The sequence below is a fragment of the Oryctolagus cuniculus genome, chromosome 12 (assembly GCF_051225735.1).
Source record: "Oryctolagus cuniculus isolate XC-2025 breed Fujian yellow rabbit chromosome 12, ASM5122573v1, whole genome shotgun sequence".
In the NCBI taxonomy this organism is placed as follows: Eukaryota; Metazoa; Chordata; class Mammalia; order Lagomorpha; family Leporidae; genus Oryctolagus; species Oryctolagus cuniculus.
In genome coordinates, this window is record NC_142878.1 from 87,381,729 (window position 1) to 87,405,494 (window position 23,766).

Below are 23,766 nucleotides of genomic sequence, written 5' to 3' on the forward strand. Positions count from 1 at the left end.
GACCAGGATAAGCACCTGGCTCCTGCCTTTGCATCAGCGGGGTGCGCCGGCCACGGAGGCCATTGGAGGGTGAACCACTCTGCCTGTCAAAAAAAAAAAAAAAAAAAAAGAGAGAGAAGTCATGGAAGACTGGTGACAGACTGAAAATCACCACTTGTGCCTACAGCAAAGGAAACAAATGTCTCATTTGATGGGATTGATGAAGGCACAGGCAGCAGGGAGACTAGCACTAACAAGAAGGGAGGCAAACAGCCTGAAAACATCTCAGATATCACCCTCATCTATGGCTTGAAAATTCTTTCAAATTCTTACTAGAGATAAAGCCACTATTCTAGTGCACAAGGAAGGCAAACATCTTTCTCTCGTAGCAAACTAATAATCAAATCCTATTCATCACATAAAGCTAATTAAAATTTTATTTTGATTATATTTACAAAGAACTTCATCCACATCACTTTATGGCTCTGAAAAATATTCCAAAAGCTTCCATCTAATAAAAAGAAAAACCACCTGGGGTCTCTCTAGTCAGTCTTCCTAGCCTCTATACTGCCTTTAACTTCAGTTGGTAAGAACAGAGACTGAACAGTATCAAAAGGTTAACAACAAATATACTAGTTTACATTCTGTCTCATCACAATTCCAAAATACAAATTTCTTTCTCTCTTTTTCTTTTTTTTTCTTTCTTTTTTTTTTTGACAGAGTTAGACAGTGAGAGAGAGTGAGAGTGAGAGTGAGAGAGAGAGAGAGAGAGAGAGAGAGAGAGACAGAAAGGTCTTCCTTCTGTTGGTTCACCCCACAGAATGACTGTCACAGCCGGCACACAGCCAGCTTCCTCCTGGTCTCCCATGCGGGTGCAGCGCCCAAGCACTTGGGCCATCCTCCACTGCACTCTCGAGCCACAGCAGAGAGCTGGACTGGAAAAAGAGCAACCAGGACAGACTCCAGCACTGCAACTGGGACTAGAACCCAGAGTGCCAGCGCTGCAGGTAAGGATTAGGCTAGTGAGCCACGGCGCTGGCTTCTCTCTTTTTTAATGTGGTAGGGATAAGATGGAGGAGAAGAGAATGGGGCAGGAAGAATGGCAAAGGAAGCATCTTCAGAAATTTTTATTATTTTGTAGCATAGTAGCTGCCACCTACATACAGTGTCACCAATCAAATGTGGGTGCCAGTTTGAGGTCTGGCTGCTCCACTTCCAATCCAGCTTCCTGCTAACGTGCCTGGCAAAGCAGTGGAAGATGGCCCAAGTACTTGGCTCCTATACTCACATGGGAGACCTGGAAGAAGCTCTTAGCTCATGGCTTCAGCATGGCCCAGCTCCCGGCTGTTGTGGCCATTTGGGGAGTGAACCAGCAGATGGAAGATCTCTCTCTGTCTCTCTGCCTTTCAGATAAATAAATCAATCTTTAAAAAAAGAGAAATTATTTTTTAAAGATTTATTTACTTATATGAAAATCAGAGCTGGAGAGAGAGAGAGAAAGGGAGAGGGAGAGAGAGATGGAGAGAGAGATGGAGAGAGAGAGAGATCTTCCATCTGCTGGTTCACTCCCCAAGATGGCTGCAATGGCCAGTGCTCTGGGCCACACAGAAGTCAGGAGGCAAGAGTTTTATTTGAGTCTCCCATGTGGGTGACAAAGGCCCAGACACTTGGACCATCTTCTGCTGCTTTTCCCAGGCCATTAGCGGGGAGCTGGGTCAGAAGTGCAGCATCCAGGACATGAACCAGCATCTGTATGGGATGCTGGTTTCACAGGTGGTGGCTTTATCTGCCATCTCCAAGAAATAATTTTTGAAATATTAGACCCTGACAGGTAAGAAATGAAAAAGAAGCTGACAAAGTATTAAAAGTATATACTTTAGGGGCCGGCGCCATGGTGCAGTAGCTTAATCCTCCACCTGCAGCGGCAGTACCCATATGGGTGCCAGTTCTAGTCCCGGCTGCTCCTCTTCCGATCTAGCTCTCTGCTGTGGCCTGGGATATCAGTGGAGGATGGCCCAAATGCTTGGGCCTCTGCACCCGCATGGGAGACCGGAAGGAAGCACCTGGTTCCTGGCTTCAGATCGGCGAAACTCCAGCCACTGCGGCCATCTGGAGAGTGAACCAACTGAGGGAAGACCTTTCTGTCTTTCCCTCTCATTATATGTAACTCTACCTCTCAAATAAATGAATAAAATATTTTTTAAAAAAGTATATACTTTAACAAAACTAAAAACTTCTTTTTAGGGACCGGCACTGTGGCGTAGCAGGTAAAGTTGCTGCCTGTAGTGCCAGTATCTCATATGGGTGTTGGTTTGATTCCCAGCTGCTCCACTTTGGATCCAGCTCTCTGCTATGGCCTGGGAAAGCAGTAGAAGAAGGCCCTGTACCCACGTGGGAGACCTGGAAGAAGCTCCTGGCTTTGGATCAACCCAGCTCCAGCCACTGTGGCCAATTGGAGAGTGAACCAGCAAATGGAAGGCCTTTCTTCTTCTCCCTCTCTGTAACTCTGCCTTTCAAATAAATAAATCAATATTTTTTTTAAAAAACTTCCTTTGATTAAGCTCATGAGACAACCAGTTTTTCCATGACAGACAGGGATTATTCCATGTGATCTATCACTTGTGCAAATAGTGATTTCCTATATTCTACATACTTGATCATATATGAAGGATGTTTAAAAATCCTTGGGGCGAGTGCTGTGGTGAATCAGGTTGTCATTGCTTGGGATGTCCGCATTCGCTATTAGAGTACCTGGTTTGAATCCGTATTTCCCACCCAGCTTCCTGTTAAAGCACCTGGGTGGCAGCAGATGATGGCCCAACTTCTTTGGTCCCTACCATCCATGTGGGAGACCCAAATGAAATTCCTGGCTCCTAGCTTCAACCTTGCCCAGCCCTGGCTGTTGTGGGCATGTGGAGAGTAAAACAGTGTATGGAAGATCTCTGCCTCTCCCTCTCCATCCCTTTGCCTTTCAAGTAATTAAATACATCTTCAAAGAAAAAAATCACTTACAGGGGCTAGCACTGTGGCTTAGCGAGTAAAGCGGCTGTCCGTGGCATCAGCATCCCATATGGGCACCAGTACAAGTCCTGGCTGCTCCACTTCCAATCCAGCTAGCTCCCTGCTAATGCTCCTGGGGAAGCAATGAAGGATGGCCCAAGCTCTTGGGCCCCTGCATCCCGTAGGGAGACCCGGATGAAGTTCCTGGTTCTTGGCTTCAGATCAGACCAGCTCTGGCATCTGTGGCCATTTGGGGAAGTGAACCAAAAGATGGAAGATCTCTCTCTCTCTCTCTCTCTCTCTCTCTCTCTGTCTCTCCCTCTCTCTCTCTGTAACTCTACCTTTCAAATAAATAAACACAATTTTAGAAACAACAAAATAAAAAAAAGCACTTGCAAAAGCAGGGAAGGAGTCGTCTCAGGATCAGTACTACGTAGCCCATGGAGACAGGAGTTTCAGTTCTGTGAAGCGCTTAGAAAAACCACAGTAACCACCCTTTCTTCAAACCTTGCCCTATTCTCACTCAGAATGGTCTAAGATACTCTCCTAGGGGTTAGGACTACTCCAGACTCACCAAGTCTCTTCCTATAAGGAGATAGCTCAGAACACATGGTCTGCTGAACTATAAACACATATTTGCTGAAATATAAAATGAAACGTGCATAGACATTAGAAAACTTTTATTGTGGAACAGAAAATTAACAGCAGAGCTAAGCAGCAGTAGCAGTGACAAGGTGACAGGACAGAAGCAGCTAAGAAAGTATTAGTTTTGCACTTGTTCATTTCAATGTCCTCTGAGTTAAGATCCCAGGCCTGAGGAGGGCAGTCCTACCCTGCACTGAACTCTAAACTCTATGTGGAGGAGAGCCAGGGTGGGCAGCAATCCCTCTGCCTGTGCTCCTGCTAGACAGTAGTAGATGACATGCTAGGGAAGTACACACAAGTCAAAAGAAAGCTAACTCATTTGCCCCTTCAACTAGAGAGTCCTGAGTCTTGGTGAGAACTAATCAATACTCCATAAAAGGAAAGAAACAGAGTATTAACCAGCTTTTGTTTATAGCTACTGGACCTGTTTTAAAAATTTTACAAATATTTCATTTTATGAAGATCTTTGATTACCTTGACTACTTAGCAATTTTGCTGATCTCCTCTTTGGAAAACCTATGTTCCTAACAAGTTTTATTCATTATTCAGTGAGCATGATAGTACTAAAGCATAATACATTCCCTTGGCATCTGCATGCAAATAAATATGAACCACTTTTTTTTTTCGTTTGGAGGCATAGTTTCTTTAGAACTAAATGATTTGTTCTTTTTAAATTTTGCTTATTTCTACATGTTTATGGGCTACTGAACTACTTTAAATGCAAGCTTCCTTCAGAAAGATGAGGGGTTGACTTTGCTGATCTTGGATCCTCATTTCCCTTCCTAGTCAAACTAGAGAGTTTACATAGAATAGTCCATCTAACAGGAAATTACAAAGAATAAAATGTTTTGGGTTGGCAGGGAGGAGGGTATCTGGTGTAGTGGCTAAGTTGCTACTTGGGATGCCCACACCCCGAATCAGAGTGCCTGGTTTGAGTCCCAGCTGCTTTGCTTCTGACCCAGCTTCCTGCTACTGCACAGCCTGGGAGGCAGCAAGTGATGACTCAAATACTTCAGTTCCTGTCACCAGTGTGGGAGACCAGGACTGAGTTCCCTACTTCCTTCCAGCTTTGGCCTGGCCCAGCCCTGGCTAATATTTCTGAGGAATGAACTCTCCTTTTTTTCTTTTTTTTTAAAGATTTATTTTATTTATTTGAAAGGCAGAGTTAGAGAGCAGGAAGAGACAGAGGGAGGGACAAAGAGAGATCTTCCATCCACTGGTTCACTACCCAAATGGTTGCAAGAGCTGGGGCTGGGCCAGACTGAAGCCAGGAGCTTCTTCCAGGTCTCCCATGTGGGTGCAGAGGCCCAAGGATGTGGGCCACATTCTGCTGCTTTCCCAGGTATATCAGCAGGGAGCTAGATTGAAAGTGGAGTGACTGGAACTTGAACTGCATCCCATGTGGGATGCCAGCATCACAGGCAGCGGCTCAACCCATTACACCACAATGCTGGAGTCCTTCTGTCTTTCAAATAAAAATGAAAAATAAAAGGCAGATCTAACATAAACTTAAATACAGCTCTTTGGGAACCATGTTTGGGATCTACTATTGTATCTATGAATAGAACAGTATTCAACTCCATATACGTATAACACAGATCAGCAAAGCAAAATTCTCCCAAAATATAAGGCAACAGATTCCCATTGTGATTGAGGAGAACTATTATTATCACGGGAACTTTCTTCACAGCAAAAGTCTTCTGTGTTTTCTTACATCTATCCTCTTAAGCAGACAATTCAGACCTACTCTGGCTACCAAAAAAGAGGCAGATTGGCTCTTTGTGGAAACAGAAAATAGGAAGAAAAGTTTAAAACTTTTTTATCATGGACAGTTAAATAAATATTTGTAACATAAGTACCTGATTTAAAAAAAAAAAACTTGTTTATTTATTATTTGAAAGGCAGAGTTACAGAGAGGCAGAGAGAGGCAGAGAGAGAGAGAGAATCTTCCATCCACTGGTTCACTCCCCAAATGGCCGCAACAGCCAGAGCTGTGCTAATCCAAAGCCAGGAGCCAGGAGCCAGGAGCTTCTTCCCAGTCTCCCATGCAGGTTTATGGGCCCAAGCACTTGGCCCATCTTCTACTGCTTTTTCAGGCCATAGCGGAGAGCTGGATTGGAAGTGGAGCAGCCAGGACTCGAACCAGTTTCCATATGGGATGGCGGCAGCTTTACCAGCTCCTCCACATTGCCAGCCCCAATATCTTATTTTATTTATGCCCTTCACTTGATAGATTCATTCACTCATACAATTATTTATGAAGTATGATCTATCTCAGATGTTAATTTAAGTGTTAGGGAGTAAAAACAGTGAACAACATGATACAAATCTGCTCTTCACAGCTTAAATTTGAGAAAGCTGAGACCCCAAATAGGTTAAATGTTCTTTGGCTGAAGTCTTGGGATAAGCTCAAACCCAGGATAAGACTAAACCAAGCTTGTAAACCACTAGACTCATGACTCTACCACACAGTTGCTGGGCAGATCTACCCAGAACAAGGAAGCTCTTTAGGTATTATCATCAGTGTCATTTCCAAGCCTTAACTCCCAAATATCTCTTAGACTGTCTCTTAAGAACCATCCTCAGCCTGCCAGATATTTTCAGGTAGAATACACAGCTAGAATTTCAAATACAAAAAGCCTAAGTTCAAACTCTAGACAAGTCCCACCTTTCCCATCTCCAGCCTCACCTACCTCCTGAAAATGCAAGCTAAAAATCTCAGTAACAGCTTCCCTGAATCCTAACATATATATGGGCTGCAAATTCTGGCAGACTGCTTCCATGCAGCATTTTGCAATTCTATTTTATTTTTACCACGATAGCCCATCTGGGCCCCCTTTACCTCTGGAGGGAATTCACTCTCCTCTTACTGGTCTCCACACTGGCTGTAGAATGCTATCACCTTCTGCGCCAAAAGAATTCCAAAACAAAGTTTTCATCATTACCACCTCTCTGTTGAAAAGCAGTTCCTACTCCTACTGGAATTAAGCATCAACCCTTCAGCCCAGAATTCCAGTAGTTCATTCCAGTAGCTCCAACCCATTAACCCAGCTCTGTCTCCTGAAGTTCATTATTTACATCATACATTTTAGCAAAATTGGACTAGATATAATACTTGTTGTTGCTTATGTATTCTTTCTGTTTATAATGCTCTTATTTGTCATCACTTAATTCTTACTTAATTCTTTTTTTTTTAAAGATTTATTTATTTATTTGAAGGTCACAGTTACAGAGAGAGGAGAGGCAGAGAGGCAGAGAGTGAGTGAGTATGAGAGAGAGAGACAGAGAGAGAGAGAGAGATCTTCCATCCACTGGTTCACTCCTCCAATTAGCCGTAACGGCCAGAGCTGCACCAATCCAAAGCCAGGAGCCAGGAGGTTCTTCCTGTCTCCCATGCAGGTACCGAGGCCCAAGAACTTGGGCTATCTTCTACTGCTTTCCCAGTCCATAACAGAGAGCTGGATCAGAAGTGGAGCAGCCGGGATTCAAACAGCGCCCATATGGGATGCCGGAACTGCAGGTGGCAGCTTTACCTGCTACCCCACAGTGCCAGCCCCAACCACTTAATTCTTCTAACAGCACTTCAAATGCAGTTTCTTTGAGGAAACAATTTGTCATGCTCAGATTATTTGAAATATTTCCTTCTAATCCCACGTGATAGCAATGTGTGACCTAGAACTCTTTATCTGTTCTGCCTTGGTTATCTGGCCACTTCCTCTATCTACTTGTCAGCTCATTGAGGACAAGGACTACCTATCTTAGTATCTACAGGACATACTTTCACAAAGCAGGGCTTCAGCTCAGATTTGCTGAGTCATGGTAGCTGAAAAAACACTGGCTGTGACTAGTCAATACCTTTTGATCTCTCCCAAGGCCAGATTTTATTTTCTCCTTTTGCAGATTTCAAAACATGAAAAGATTTGCTGCACGTTTTCTTTAAAAAAAAAAAAAAAAAAAAAAAAAGGAGGGAGGCCCGTGCTGTAGCATAGCAGTAAAGTCACTACATTCAGTGCCAGCACCCCTTATGGGTACCAGTTCAAGTCCTGCTTGCTCCACTTCTGATCCAGCTCCCTGCTAATACACCTAGGAAAGCAGCAGAAGACAGCCTAAGTCCTTGGGCCCCTGCACCCACGTGGGAGACTGGGAAGAAGCTCTTGGTTCCTGGTTTCAGAATGGCCCAGCTCCAGCCATTGCAGCCATCTGGGGAGTGGAAAATTTCCTACATTAGTGAAAATTTTATGCTTTCCTAGCAGGATTCTGTATCCTTTCTGGGTAAAATTCTTTCTGCAGTGTAAATGGATTTTTACTGTCTGTCCAGCCTTTATACTGTCTTATTCTGTGGTCTTCATTATTTTTGTTCCATCTTATTTATAGGTTGTTTTCTTACACTTTTTTTTTTTTTTTTTTTTTTTAAGTTTAGTTATTTATTTGAAAGGCAGAGTTACAGAGAGGCAGAGGCAGACAGATCTTCCATTCGCTGGTTCATTCCCCAAATAGCACAACTGCTGGAGCTGGGTCAATCTGAAGCCAGGAGCCTGTAGCTTCTTCCAGGTCTCCTGGGGGGGTGTAGGGGCCCAAGGACTTGGGTCATCCTCTACTGCTTTCCCCGGTCATAGCAGTGAGCTGGATTGGAAGAGGAGCAGCCAGGACTCAAAGCTAGTGCTAATATGGAATGCTGGCAATGTAGGCAGCGGCTTTACCCCCTACACCACAGCGCCGGCCCCTCCCCTACGCTTTTAAAATCCATTAGAAACAACAGCATTGATTATGAATTCACTGAGCAAAAAAGGTAAGGGAAATGAAAGGAAGCGTGTTTTAAATTTTAAGCTAGTCTAAAAACATGAATGAGGATTCTGAATTCACTTGCTACTTTTTTCCATACATTTTCTATTGAAATGCATTTTTATTATATAAATAAAACTTAATTATAAGACATTTTGAGGGGCTGGCGCTGTGGCGTGGCAGGTGAGGCCGATTTGAGTCCCAGCTGCTCTACTTCCAATCCAGCTCTCTGCTATAGCCTAGGAAGGCAGTGGAGAATGGCCCAAGTCCTTGGGCCCCTGCATCCACATGAGAGACCTGGAAGAAGCTCCTGGCTCCTGGCTTTGGATCGGGGCAGCTCCAGCCATTGTGGCCTGTTGGGCAGTGAACCAGCAAATGGAAGACCTCTCTCCCTCTCTCTCTCTTTCTCTGCCTCTCTGTACTTCCGACTTTCAAATAAATAAATAAATCTTTAAAAAAAAAAAAAAGAGATATTGGAAAAATATGACAGAATACTACCACTTCTAATACCACTTCTGCTAATATTTTGGAATTATTGCTCCACTTAGTTTTGTTCATTTCCCCCCTCCTCTCTCAGCAATCATGAAACATTTATAATTTTGTATTCTCATTTCTTTACTATGTAAACCATAAATAATTTCAGGTTGCTAGAAGTTTTTCTTACTTTTATTTTACGGACCTACATAATACTCTGCTGAATAAATAAATGTATGCAGTACACTCTAACTCAGTGTATTCAGTAAAGGCTGTGAGGTGAATCTGTGGTCAGTCCTCTGCAGCTGGAAGGGTGGATCCTTTCTAAATGTGGGTTCCGACACTGTGACAATTTTTTTTAATGGGGAATTATCTCTTTAAAAAAAAAAGATTTATTTTATTTATTTGAAAGACAGAGTTATAGAGAGAGGCAGAGACTGGAAGAAAGGTCTTCCATCAGCTGGTTCACTCTCCAGATAGCCACAATGGCCAGAGCTGCACCGATCCAAAGCCAGGAGCCGGGAGCTTCTTCTGGGTCTCCCACGCAGGTGCAGGGACCCAAGGACTTGGGCCTTCTTCTACTGTTTTCTCAGGCCATAGGAGAGAGCTAGATAGGGAAGAGGAGCAGCCCAGTCTTTTTTTTTTTTTTGACAGGCAGAGTGGACAATGAGAGAGAGAGAGAGACAGGAGAGACAGAGAGAAAGGTCTTCCTTTACCGTTGGTTCACCCTCCAATGGCTGCCGCGGCCGGCGCACAGCGGCCGGTGCACCGCGCTGATCCGATGGCAGGAGCCATCCTGGTCTCCCATGGGGTGCAGGGCCCAAGGACTTGGGCCATCCTCCACTGCACTCCCTGGCCACAGCAGAGAGCTGGCCTGGAAGAAGCCCAGACTTGAACCGGCACCCATATGGGATGCCGGAGCTTCAGGCTAGGGAGTTAACCCACTGCGCCACAGCGGCCAGCCCCGTTGTGACAATTTTATGCTCATAAATTAACCTATATTCTGGGTTGTTTCATTATAATTGATTCTAATAAGGTATTTTACCAGAAAATATAGTAAGTTTTTCAAATTATTTTCTATTGTAACAATTTGCAAAGTTAATAGTGCCCTCACCTACACTGTATATTAGCTTTTAAGAACAGGTGGATGGAAGAGAACAATTGTAGAAGTCAAGAATTTTGGGGGGCCTTCAGCAGATTAAAGCCCTGGCCTGTGGTGCTGGCATCTCACATGTGTACCAGTTTGAGTCCTGGCTGTTCCACTTTTGATCCAGCTCACTATTGATGTGCCTGGGAAAGCAGTGGAAGATGGCCCAACTGCTTGGGTCCCTGCATCCACGTGGGAGACCCAGAGTTCCTGGCTCCTGGCTCTGGCAGTTGCAGCCATTTGGGGATTGAACCAGCACATGGAACACCTCTCTCTCTCTCTCTCTCTCTCTCTCTCTCCCATTCTCTCTGTAAATTTGTCTTTCAACTAAATAAAATCTTCAAAAAAAGAGAAAACACCTTTGTTGCCAAATTAGAAGATAGTTATAGGGGCTGATATTATGGTGTAAAGCTGCTGCCATATGGGTGCCAGTTCAAGTCCTGGCTGCTCGACTTCTGATCCAATTCCCTGCTAATGGCTTGGGAAAAGCAGCAGAAGATGCCCCAAGTGTTTGGGCCACTGCCACCTACAAGGCAGACCCAGAGGAAGCTCCAGGCTCCTGACTTTGGCTTGGTCCAGCACTGGCTGTTGCAGCCATCTGGAAAGTGAACCAATGGATGGAAGATCTATTTCTCCCTTTGTAACTATGATTTTCAAAACAAATAAATACATAAAAAGTTAGTGATCTTATAAGTCTTAGATAACTAATTTGATTACAGCATATAACTGAGAACCTGATTAATGTTTGAATTTGAAAAATTCCAACTTTTGGGGCCGGCGCTGTGGTACAGCGGATAAAGCTGCCGCCTGCAGTGCTGGCATCCCATATGGGCGTCGGTTTGAGTCCCAGCTGCTCCACTTCTGATCCAGCTCTCTGCTATAGCCTGGGAAAGTAGTAGAAGATGGCCCACGTGGTTGGGCCCCTGCATGCTGTGGGAGACCCAGAAGAAGCTCCTGGCTCCTGGCTCCTGGCTTTGGATTGGCGCAGCTCTGGCCATTGTGGTCATCTGGAGAATGAACCAGCGGATGGAAGACCTACCCTACCCTCTCTCTGCCTCTCCTTCTCTCTCTGTGTAGCTCTGACTTTCAAAATAAATAAATCCTTTAAAAAAAAATAAAAAAGAAAAATTCCAACTTTTTACTTATTTTTTTAACTCATTTTCTTTTCTCTAATCCATAGCTTTCCTTTCTTTACAGATTTTTTTCTTACCTACCAAACCAGATATTTTGCGAAGAGTACACAGTTACTGGTAAGTAATCTATGTAGGTGGATGGACTTCATTTTACACATGTGTCTGTACAACTATATACTGATTTTAACTTATGTGCATGCACCTGTGCTGTCGGGTGACATTTTTTTTCCTTGTAAAAATTTCTGTTAATAAAAAGAGGGATCAGGAGGAGGGAGAACAAGCTAATTTGATATCTGATAATGATAAAAACAAAAACACATGCAGACACACACATACACAATCTGTTTATTATGCTTTTCTTATTTATCTACAGAGTCTCTTTTTCTCTTAGCAATACTTTTATAAAATATAAAGATAAAAACCTTTGTCTTGTTTTCTTCCCAGTTAGTCTTTTTTAAAGGTGGTATCAAATTTATTAAATTTTTCCCCCATGTTTGCCTCCTTTGTCCCTCCCCTAGACTACTAATCTCCCAATCAGTGAACACTGAAGGACAGGTGACACAGCCTTCTCTGGAATGGCCTAAAACAAACAAAGGGCTGGTGCCACGGCTCAACAGGCTAATCCTCTGCCTGTGGCACCTGCACCCCAGGTTCTAGTCCGGGTCGGGGCGCCGGATTCTGTCCCGGTTGCCCCTCTTCCAGGCCAGCTCTCTGCTGTGGCCAGGGAGTGCAGTGGGGGATGGCCCAAGTGCTTGGGCCCTGCACCCCATGGGAGACCAGGAGAAGCACCTGGCTCCTGGCTTTGGATCAGCACAGTGCGCCGGCCACAGCGGCCATTGGGGGGTGAACCAACGGTAAAGGAAGACCTTTCTCTCTGTCTCTCTTTCTCTCTAACTGTCTACTCTGCCTGTCAAAAAAACAAAACAAAAAAAAAAACCAAAAAACAAAAAAACAAAGCTGAGCCCTTACTGCAGGGCCTTCTCAGATCAGGGACAGCTGTGGAATTAAGGTGGGTACAGAAACAAGGGGTGGTGTGAAGGTGGCAGTTCATGTTCAGTTTTAGCTGAATGTTCTTCTTAACTGGCAAGAAAGAACCAAGAATTGGCAAGAATACCAGGACTGGAGCCGGCGCCGTGGCTCAATAGGCTAATCCTCCACCTTGCGGCGCCGGCACACCGGGTTCTAGTCCCGGTCGGGGCGCCGGATTCTGTCCCTGTTGCCCCTCTTCCAGGCCAGCTCTCTGCTATGGCCAGGGAGTGCAGTGGAGGATGGCCCAGGTGCTTGGGCTCTGCACCCCATGGGAGACCAGGAAAAAGCACCTGGATCCTGGCTCCTGCCATCAGATCAGCGCGGTGCGCCGGCTGCAGCGGCGGCCATTGGAGGGTGAACCAACAGCAAAGGAAGACCTTTCTCTCTCTGTCTCTCTCTCTCACTGTCCACTCTGCCTGTCAAAAATACAAAAAAAAAAAAAAAAAAAAAAAGAATACCAGGACTGGACTGCAGTAAGTCCCAAAGTGGGATAATGGTACATCTTGTATGTCTAGTAAGTAGGTCGTGCGGCAGAGTACCTCAGACCCTAACTCACAGCTAGATCCCCCTCATCAGCCAATGGACACTGGCAGGTCCAGATTCTCCACAGTGAACACTTCAGAGAAGCCACCTGGCCAAATCTCAGCATATGCCCTCAGAGCTACGCCATCAAACCGCACAACATCATAACATATCACTGAGAAAGGCAGGCCTTGTCTTTAACTCCAACATAGACACTAATGCAGAGAAACTGGAGAATTTGGGTTTTAGTATTAGCCAAGAAGCAGAACGTCCAAAATAAGGAAGGACCAGCACATACCTGATTTCGAAGAGGCTGCTGTTGTGATGGCCGATCTCTGTGTGTGTGGCTTTCTCGAGTTACTGCAGATGCACCAGAATCTACATGAACTGACCCTACTGGAGTCGGCTGGAAAAATGAAACAAAAAGTCAAATGGATAAAACAGGTCCAACCTGATGCCTCTGCAATTCTAACAGAGTAGAATTTCAGCTACCAAGAGTAGTTTCAAGTTGTCCTGCTTTTCAGTTTGCTCATCTGCAAAAGGGAGGCGGCCTGGTCCTCAACAGTCTTGGAGAATAGGTGATGTCTGAAAATAAAAGATCATCTTACAGCAGTATCTGTCAGCCTGCACTCCTGCCCTGTGGACCTCTGGCCGAATAGCAAATTCAAAAGTTTCCTATGGTGTTGGCTTCCACTTCCACAGAAGCCAGGTATCTTATCAGTGATGCAGCAACAACTTCTGAATCATTTAAAGGAAAGCTCCTAAAAAAGTGGCTTAAATCCTGGTATCTTAGGATATACAAGTTAGAATTTGAAATGTATAATCTCTACTTTCTAACTCTACCTAGGGTAACTTAGGGAACAACCCTGTAAAGCAGGAGTGGGGAACGTCCGGCTTGTGGGCCACAGATGACCTGCAGGATCATTTGGTCTGGCCATGCAACGGCAACCGCAGGCAGGACTCAAAATTCAGTAAAACTACAGCAGGCTGGCTTTTAAGCTGATAGTTTTGAGAGCAAGAGAGTGCCAAATTGTAACCAGTAAGCCACCAGGGAAGGTTAAGCTGATAGTTTCCTACTGGCCCACAAAGGAGGTGGTGAGGTAAAAAGAGGATACTTACGATAGGCCTCCCGACCCAGTCATAGGCATAGTCAAAGGTGTAGCCTTTCCTTTCAAAGAGGTCTGTGAAGAGCGTCCGTAAATACTCATAGTCAGGTTTTTCAAAGAAGTCTAAGCGCCTGACGTATCGCAGGTAGGTTGCCATCTCTTCTGTTGGGAAAGAGGTGAAAGGCCACGTTCAGTAACTGAAGGCTTCCCATGGCAGGCAGCTCCGGGCCACTCTGGGGCTATCCGTACAGAACATCTAATACTGGAGTTTTCTTTAGGGACCTAATAAAAGTGGGGAGAAAAAAAAAAACCCTACCTTGGTGTGAACAATAAGAGGAAATGTAAATTAGTTGGACAGCACCCTTTTCAAGACAGGCCAAGTCATGAACTCCACCTACTTCAGAACTTCAGTCGTGGGCTGGAGTGTCCTGTTAGCATCCTACCTGGAAAGTTCTCACACAGAGCTTCAATGGGAGTGTTCCTTTTTGTGTCACCGATTTTTTGATACCTCTCTTTTAACGTATCCGCCTGCAGAGTAAAGAAAGTTATTTGGAAAGAGATGCAGTGTATGGAGGTTTAATCTGTTTCAGACACAATGACTGTTTTCCTCAACTTGGCAGGATTTGTTGCTTTTGTTTCTCTCCAACACTAACAAATAAGAGGTGTAGCAGAAAAGATGCACTTAGATATGTACAAGCATCTGCTTGTGTCCTGGCAGATTTACTTTCAAATATATTTAGTAGTCTCAGAGAAACATCATCAGATATGATGAGATAAGTGGTTTTAGGGTAAGAAAATAAAAGCATTTTGTATCAATATTCAAAACTGCAGAAACTTAGTAATCTTTCAAGACCACTAGAGTTCAACAGCGATTCAGCCTTCTTCCTCTTAGATTAGCTCCAAATTGAGATTTTAAGTACTGCTAATCCACGTGAGGGAAGTAGATGCATAGTTCCAATACACATATATTGAAAAATTGAGGAGAAAAAAAGAAGACATCTTTAAAACTGGCTTTTTCCAAAGTGCTTCCAGGTGGAAAAAAAGTTCCTTATAGTTAGGGCACGGCAAACAAGCAAGTCTGGGGTATCAGGTCTGCAGACAGACAGCTCCGGGGACCTCGGCCCAGCAGTGGGCTGAAGGACTCTTAGCAGGCTCTATCCAGCCTGCCACTCCCAGATTTAAGGAACAGGCTTCTAAAGTAAGTTGACAAAATCACTACAGTGATTCACAGATCATGACAGAATTTCAAGCAGTTACTACTGAACATGAACGTGCTGTTTGGCTATATGATGAGCAAGCGAGATTTGAAACCATATTTGAAAGCTGTCAGTATCAATGAGAAGATGCACATGACCAAAACCAGGGAGCAGACAAATGTAGAGAAATTTAAGGGTGAAGAAGTAAAATCTTCTCAAAGGGAATGGGTAGATGCCTTACTTTTTAAAAACAAAGTCTTAAGAAATAGCAAAACAAATCATTCTGCCCTTATGGAAGGGGGGCGTATAAAAGTAGTCCAAGCTAGAGATTAAGCGTCTTTCCACATTTACATGCTGAAATGAATTAGAACTAAAAAATATGGCTCACATTTAACCACCCAACAGGACTTAAGATGGGTCAGAAGCTCACCATGTATAACAGCCAGAGTAATTATAATGCTTATACTAATTAATAGCTCTGACATGTAGGCACTGTACTGATGTCTATGTAAGGAAGGCTATTTAAGCTCTGCACATTTTGCAAGGAATGGCTTTTGTCTGAATAGGCATTGATTCAACAGTGCACTTGAACAGCTATGTTAAACCTGGATTTTCACTTTAGCTCAGGCGAGTTCTTAGCCTACAAAGGATCCCTGCTGGCCTTTCTGGTAAAACGTGTTACAGCTACTGTCATCAATTTGTTCCAGAAATTCTATAAAACACAGAGAACACTCCTCCTGCCCTGTAATGGTAGTGGAGGAGGAATACTATGGACACACACAGAAAAGCAGCATTGCCAAAACTGGGAGGAAGGGAAAAGATGGAAAACCCAAGGACAAGAAGAAGGATTAGAAAGCTCAGAAGACGAATGTGAACAGAACAGAGCTTCCGTCGACCAGGTGAGCATTTACAACACAGACTAATGCACCTGATCCCCAATTTGCATCTCTGTAGCCAATCGTCCCTCCTGTGCTGCTTAGAGACAAGCCAGCAGCCCCTTCATTAACAACTGACATTGAACAAAATCCCCCACTGAGCACTTTCAAGGATACCTTGAGTCCTTGCCAGGGCAGGCTGCCTCGAAGGAAATACATGAACATATGGCCTAGGGCTTCCAAATCATCTCGCCGGCTTTGCTCTAAAAGGGAAGACAGATCACACGTTATGTTGGCAGTTATTAAAGCAGAAAGGGGTTCAAAACCAATAATCCCTTCAGAAACCCTCTGCTCTGGAAAGGCTCTGCTTACTGTATGCCTACACCAGGGTAGTATGCTAGATCAAAACCAAAAAACGTGTACTTCCTTTGTCTAGGTATGTTGTTGGTAAGCAAATACCAAGTGAAAAGCACAAAACATAAATTAAAATCAATCCCAAATCATTAAATTGTAAGTAACCACCTCTCACTCAATGTCATCACCCTCCTAAAAATGAATGATTTAAATGAAACGCTATTTCCAGTATAGGAGCTACAATTACCCTTTGGTTACTACCAGGGAAAGTGAGCAGCAGATCAAAAACAGCTGATGCCATTAAAATATCCACTCTGGCTGGGCCTGCAAAGACATAAGCTACAGAATGCCTAGTGTATATACTTAGCACTTTTTATTCTTTATAAAAATTAACACTTAAAATCAAGCAAACGTCAATGCATTATCTCTTGGCTCCCATTCCATTTGTATCACATCCAATAACTATCTTAAGAAAATTTAAAATTTATGACTAAGGTCCTCTCTGTAGACACAGAAAAGAGTCTCTACATTCTGGGAGCGTATCTTAAACAAGTTGTTCAGTTTTTCTTTCCTTTCAATTGAGAAGATGAAGATGGTAAAGAAATATCAAATGCAGAAGTTAATAAAAACTTCAACTTCATCTCAGAAAATATCCCACACATTCTCTGGTTAACAGAATGAATATAAGCAGTCATGCCTCTATTTCTAATTTGCCAATTATGGTTCATTTCTGACATTTTATGTGTTTCTCCCCCAGACTCAAGCTTAGGGCTTTATCAAAAGAAATTACATAGGGAAACAATGGTTGATAACAAGTATATATTGTGTTTTTCAAAATGCCTAGTACAAAGGATTTTGAATATCCTTTATATAATGATAAATGTATGAGCTGATGGATATGCCAATTACACTGATCCAACTGTAACACACTGTATGCATATCACTCTGTACCCCCATAAATATGTGCAATTACATGTCAAAAATACCAAGAAGGAAGGAATGGGAGGGAGGGAGGGGTGGGGGAGAAGGGAAGGAATTACAGAAGCAAGACTAAAAGGCTACCTTCAACCTGATGGAGTTTTCTTTGTACAGAAAGAAACCCAAGAAAGCCGAGCAGAGAAAGCCACTTAGCTTACTCAAAATAAAGGAGCACAACACGTTCAACTGCAGCCTTGAATTACATGAAATTTGCATGAAAAAGAGTGAATAGTTCTCTACAGGATAAATGCAGAAAGAAAAAGCAACTTTCTAAATGGGGGTTGGAGGAGGGTTTTTGAAAGGTGGTCCCTAGTGGGATCTGGAGGCAACCTGAGGTAAAACAATAGGAAAAACAGCTTGCGTACCCAGTCTTGAAAGGAATGAAATAAAAAACAGCAAGACCATCAGAAGCTTCTGCATGTGTGGCTTGTCCGAGTTTGCAATAAAATATTATAAATAATTGAAAACAAAAAGCAAGTGGGCAAAAATAGTTTGTTCATAGAACATCAGGGTAGCAGTGAAAACCAGAAAGAACAGCAGGTGAGGTAAGGCCTCCCATAAAGCAGGGCACATAGGGGACTCACACTCTGCAGTCTCTCACACCATGTCACACCTACTCATCGCCTCTCCATTTTTATATCCACTTCCTGTAACAGGAGGCCCTTGGTAATAAAAAGTGAACCAGACAAATGGTTGCATTTTAGTTAGTTGAGCACCAGAGGGCGAAACTCTCCACATTTTCAGTATTGTTCAAGCCTACAGAAAAAAAGATTTCTCTTCACAGAAAACTCAGTTACAAGGTGAGATTAAAAATTTTTAAAACTCACTGCAATAAGTAACAAAGTAACTTTTCAAATCCTGAGAACTACAAAAAAAGAGTTGTGGAATTCTGATGAGAGAAAAAACAGTGCTTCCTCAGTCAATGATGTAGGTCTCTCTTGGCTCACCCTTTCCATTATTTTAATCTGGTGAAGCATGGCCACTCCACATACTTTGGGCCTCAATTTCCTCATCTGAGATGAGAACAGCTACCTGGATAATCTGAAAAACTATTTTCCAATCTAATACTTTATTTAAGAACAGATAATTTAAGAAATTATCTTTCAAGAAAAAAGTAACAGTGAAAACCAAAGCATGCATTATTCCCCATGCTTCTTTGAACACTCCAGTCATCATTTCTACATGCCTTGACTTTTCCATGGAGGATATTTTCAATTTCAAGAACCAGCAAGACCAGCAGAATATAAAATTCTTCAACACCACATAGACTTGCTTTTAACCAATCAGAAAGATGTGCTTGATTTACATGTATTACACCCCTGACTTTAGATTAATTATCTTTTGTTGAAGAAAAGGGACAGGGTGACCCAGTGCTTCTGCCTAAATTTCAACCTTTTTTTTTTTTTTTTTTTTTTGACAGGCAGAGTGGACAGTGAGAGAGACAGAGAGAAAGGTCTTCCTTTTGCTGTTGGTTCACCCTCCAATGGCCGCCACAGCTGGCCCGCTGTGGCCGGCGCACTGTGCTGATCCAAAGGCAGGAGCCAGGTGCTTCTCCTGGTCTCCCATAGGGTGCAGGGCCCAGGCACCTGGGCCATCCTCCACTGTACTCCCTGGCCACAGCAGAGAGCTGGCCTGGAAGAGGGGCAACCGGGACAGAATCCGGCGCCCTGACCCGTACTAGAACCCGGCGTGCCGGCGCCGCTAGGTGGAGGATTAGCCTAGTGAGTCGCGGCGCCGGCCTAAATTTCAACCATTAAGTAATACATGCTGGGCTGCTTCGGCAGTGGGAAGGTGGCTGAAGTGACATTGAATGTCAGGTTTAGGAGGTTCTTCCCTTGGTCTCTTCTTTCACAAAACAGTTCCCAGACTTTTTTACTTCACTACAACATAAAATACACAATTCATTTAAAAATCAGTGGCATTAGAGTTCTTAAGGAAAACTCTCTGAGACATGGGATGGTTTAAAGGGTGATGATAACCATCTGTGATATGGAAAAATAAAATATGGTGACAGGTTGGATCTGAGCCAAACTCTGGAACTCAGGAAGTCCAAGTCTAGAGATCAAGTTCCAGCAGGAATGGCAGCACACTAAGAGATGAAGTACCTAGTCAGATTCACAACAGTTGCTTAAAATGTACTCTTGTGCACATAATAATAATAATAATAACAATAACTTCCACACAGAGTGACCTATGAGGTCATGAGCAGGCACTATGTTAAATACTTTTTATGCAACATCCATCAGAACCTATTTTATAGGTACTATCATTGTATCTGTTTTATAGATAATTGAGGCTGAGGGAGGAAGGCTACTAGATCAAAATCATTTCATTATTAAATGAAAAAGCCAGAAACTGCATCCCTGTTTTGTTTTTTTTTAAACTATTTGAGAGAGAGACAGAAAGGGAAGGAAAGGGGTAAGTTGAGAAGGAGAGAAATAACGAGAGAGGGAAAGGGAGAAAAGGAAAGAGAGTGCTCTTAATGGCCCATGGCCAGAAGTTTGGAACTAGGAAAGCAATCCAGGACTCCAACAGGAGTGGCAGGAACCCAACTACTTGAGCCATCATCACAACCACAGACATCTTAACCAGTGACTTAACTGCTAGGCCAAATGTCTACCATCCCCCTTTTCTTAACCATTAAACTATATTTTATACAAACATAAATAGATACCTATCCCTTTTCTGTTCTTGCCCTTCTTGACAAGAATAATAAAATCAGTACACAAACTACTGAGTCTAGGAAGCAGGCATCAGAACTTCTAGAGTTTGTCAGTCAAATCAAACAATCCTGACTTCAGTATGTAAGGCACAGTCTGTTTCCCTGTAAAAAGATGAGTGCATGTCATGAGGAAGAAGAGAGGGCTATTGAGCACGCTGTAAGAGATCTGAGCTAGGTATTGTGCTTTTATCTGTACAAAGCCATTCAACCTTCAAAACATTCTTGTGGGGGCTAGCATTGTGCTGTAATGGGTTAAGCTGGTGCCTGCAATGCCAACATTCCATATGGGCACCTGCTCCGAGTCCTGGCTGCTCCACTTCTGATCCAGTCCCTTACTAATGCTCCTGGGAAAGCAGCAGGAGATGGCCCAAGTCTTCAGGCCCCTGCACCCACCTGGGAGACCTGGATGAAGCTTGTGGCTTCAGCCTGGCCCAGCCCCAGTTGTTGCAGCCATTTGTGGACTGAACCGGCAGCAGATGAAAGATCTCTCTCTCTCTAACTCTACCCTTCAAATAAATAAAATAAATATTTTTTAAAAAATCCTTATGAAGTATTAGCCTAATTTTCCAAATTTCAGAGAGATTATGTAACTTTCCAAAGTGATATCAATAATAAATGACAGAGGATCTTCTGGTCTAATTTTTTTTTTATTTGTTTGGCAGGTAGAGACAGTGAGAGAGAAACAGACAGAAAGGTCCTCCTTCCATTGGTTCACTCCCCAAATGGCTGCTACAGCTGGTGCTACGCCGATCCAAAGCCAGGAGCCAGGTGCTTCTTCCTCGTTTTCCGTGTGGGTGCAGGGCCCAAGCACTTGGGCCATCCTCCACTGCCTTCCTGGACCACAGCAGAGAGCTGGACTGGACGAGGAGCAACCAGGACTAGAACCCGGCACCATATGGGATGCTGGCGCCGCAGGCAGAGGATTAACCAAGTGAGCCACAGCGCCGGCCCCCAGTCTAATTTTAAAGGATCACATTTAGTTAAGTAAGGATTTCCATGTGGTTACTAAAACATTCATGATTTCAGTCAAGCATTCATGATTTCAGTCCAAGCTGTGTCAAACTCTTTTGTGATGTCGTTTAGTCTCCATAACCACCAAAGTCCCCATCTGAATACTTGTACAGTTTACTCAATGAGGCAAAACTTAGTAGATACTACATAAGTCTTTAAAATACCTATTAGCACACAACACTTCATTAATATTTAAAAACTTTATATAATTAGCTACATCTGAGAGTGTGGAACCTGATAATATTCTGTTTACTCTGTAGGATGCTGATTTTCAAACATATTTTAATCACCTAGGGATCTTTTCTTTAGAGCAGATAAAAAGGGAAGCTTTTTAGAAAAGCTGCCAAGGAGCCTACTGTTCACGAGACTTCTCTCATAAACACTCTTTCTTGGATTAGTTCTTCTAACAAGTAAGGTCTTCCGACTTGATTACAGCTTCCAGAAATATTTGTGCAGATTGTTTATGCAGAATAAAATGCAAGGCTCATGGTAATGCAAATATATTTTTGTTGAGTAAGACAGCAGCTCTTCCTTGAAGAATTTTGCACAGAATTATGCACAGTGAACAGAAGCCTCATTCACGTTTTAGTGATGCCCTTTGCCTGATGTCCTTTTCAGGACTATCATACATGATGAAAGATACATATAATCAACAAACTCATTACTAAACTCACGAAAATGTTATCACCTTTCTAAAATAATTCAAGTCATCACATTGCTGAGAAACAGCATTTGGAAATGCAATGTAAAGAATAAGAAGTAGCCAGCGCTGCGGCTCAATAGGCTAATCCTCCACCTATGGCACCGGCACACCAGGTTCTAGTCCTGGTTGGGGCGCGGGATTCTGTCCCGGTTGCCTCTCTTCCAGGCCAGCTCTCTGCTGTGGCCAGGGAGTGCAGTGGAGGATGGCCCAAGTCCTTGGGCCCTGCACCTCATGGGAGACCTGGAGAAGCACCTGGCTCCTGCCTTCAGATCAGCGCGGTGTGCCGGCCGCAGCGGCCATTGGAGGGTGAACCAACAGCAAAAGGAGGACCTTTCTCTCTGTCTCTCTGTCCACTCTGCCTGTCAAAAAAAAAAAAAAAAAAGTAAGAAGTAAGGGGCTGGCACTGAGGTGTAATGGGTCAAGCTGCTACTGCAAAGCCAGCATCTTACATGGGTGCTGGTTAGAGACCCAGCTGCCCCACTTCCAACGCAGCTCCCTATTAATACTCCTGGGAAAGCAGTGGAGGATGGCCCAAGTGCTTGGGGCCCTACAACCACATGGAAGACATAGATGAAGCTCCTGGTTCTGACCTGGCCCAGTCCCAGCTATTGCCACCATTTGGGGAGTGAACCAGTGCATGGAGGATCTCTCTCTCTTTCTCTGTCTTTCCCTCTCTCTCTCTCTATAACTCTGCCTTTCAAATAAAAATAAATCTTTTTTTAAAATAAAGAATAAGTAGTCAATGGGATACTTAGAAAAGCCATTCACTTACCATCTCAATTTGTCAAGTATAAAAATCACTTACCTTGCGAAGGAGTAAGAACCACAAGTTGTAATGAACAACAGGGATAAAAACACTATTGAACAAAAAGCTCTTCTAATGACTTGCCCTTTTCATGAAGCAGAAAACAAACACACCTTTGCCAAGATGCGTGTTGATAGACATATATCTTGCCGTTCCAGTTAAACTTTTGTGCTCCCTGTAAGGTATATGTTTTTTGGTTTCAGGGTCAATATATTCCTTGGCCAGTCCAAAGTCTATAATGTGTATAACATGTTCTTTTTTATTGCCTTGTCGCCCAATCAAGAAATTCTCTGGCTTGACGTCTCGGTAAATGAGATTCTTTGAGTGCACGTATTCCATTCGAGAAAGCTACGAAAGGAAAATGTGATGGAAATATTCTAAAGAAGTATGTTGGAAAAATACATCAAAAAATTTTTAAGCCAGTACAAGGTTTTAATTATCTGAATAAAGACAAAACTCATCTCTTCTTTACCCCGAATTACTACTGATTTGTCAATCAAAAGATATTTTCTGCTACAAATACATAATACCAAGACAGGAAAAGACAGTATTGTGGGGAGCAATCCGGACTAGACTAAGTTGCTCGAATTAGGACTTATTCTATGCATCTGCTCTCCCACAATATGGCGCTGGGAGAGAAGTAAACAGCTTCCGCACAGCTGCCTCCAGTTCAACCAATTAACTGTAGGACTTGCTCCTGATTGGAGAGCAGCGTACTCGGCGTGTGGGCAGCCGAGTTGGGATTGGCAGAGAAGGACTATAAAGGAGGAGAGAGACGGCATGCACCGGGAACATCTATGGGGAACATCTAAGGGAACCCGTGCAGCCCCCAGAGAGCCGGCCGGCGGTGTGCCGCTCCCCTGCGGAAGTGGGGAATGTGGCCAGGGGGAACTGCCCTTCCACGGAGGTGGAAGGGATAGTAGCCAACCCGGGAAGAACCAGCAGCAAACCCGGGGAGGGCCGAGCAGACGAAAGAACAGCGCAGGGTTCAGTGTTGCTCCTCCACGAAGAGGGGGAGCGACATAATGGTGCCGTGACTCGGATAGGAAACCTAGCTTGGATAGGAAACCTAGGATGGATAGCAAACTTAGGAGGGAAGAAACGGGAAGAACTAGGGAAAATATCGGAGAGAGAGACTAGCAAACAGCCTAGGGAAAAGCCGGACGAAAAAGGTGCCGGAAGAAGCTATTGAAAGCCTAGGCATAGACTCGGATACGGACTACGGGGGGAAGCTGGGAGGAATCTCTAAGGTCGAAAGCGAAAGTGAAAGCTAGAACAAACAGACTCGGACGCGGACTGTGGGGA

At 43.7% G+C, this 23,766-nt stretch overlaps 1 protein-coding gene across 19 annotated transcripts in view; it reads right to left on the reverse strand.

Moving 5' to 3' along the window:
- The window catches only part of CSNK1G1 (casein kinase 1 gamma 1), a 211,151-nt gene that overhangs the window by 29,839 nt on the left and 157,546 nt on the right, over nt 1–23,766 (reverse strand). For 14 of the 19 annotated variants that reach the window (XM_070054371.2, XM_002718123.6, XM_051821874.3 and 11 more), the window contains 5 exons: nt 22,575–22,809; nt 16,066–16,151; nt 14,261–14,345; nt 13,831–13,979; nt 13,010–13,117 (listed from right to left, as the gene is read on the reverse strand). In XM_070054371.2, coding sequence (XP_069910472.1) covers nt 13,010–13,117; nt 13,831–13,979; nt 14,261–14,345; nt 16,066–16,151; nt 22,575–22,809 — 663 coding nt within the window. The remainder of the gene's footprint in view (nt 1–13,009; nt 13,118–13,830; nt 13,980–14,260; nt 14,346–16,065; nt 16,152–22,574; nt 22,810–23,766) is intronic. The other 5 variants (XM_051821876.3, XM_002718121.6, XM_051821873.3 and 2 more) reach the window with 1 other exon arrangement.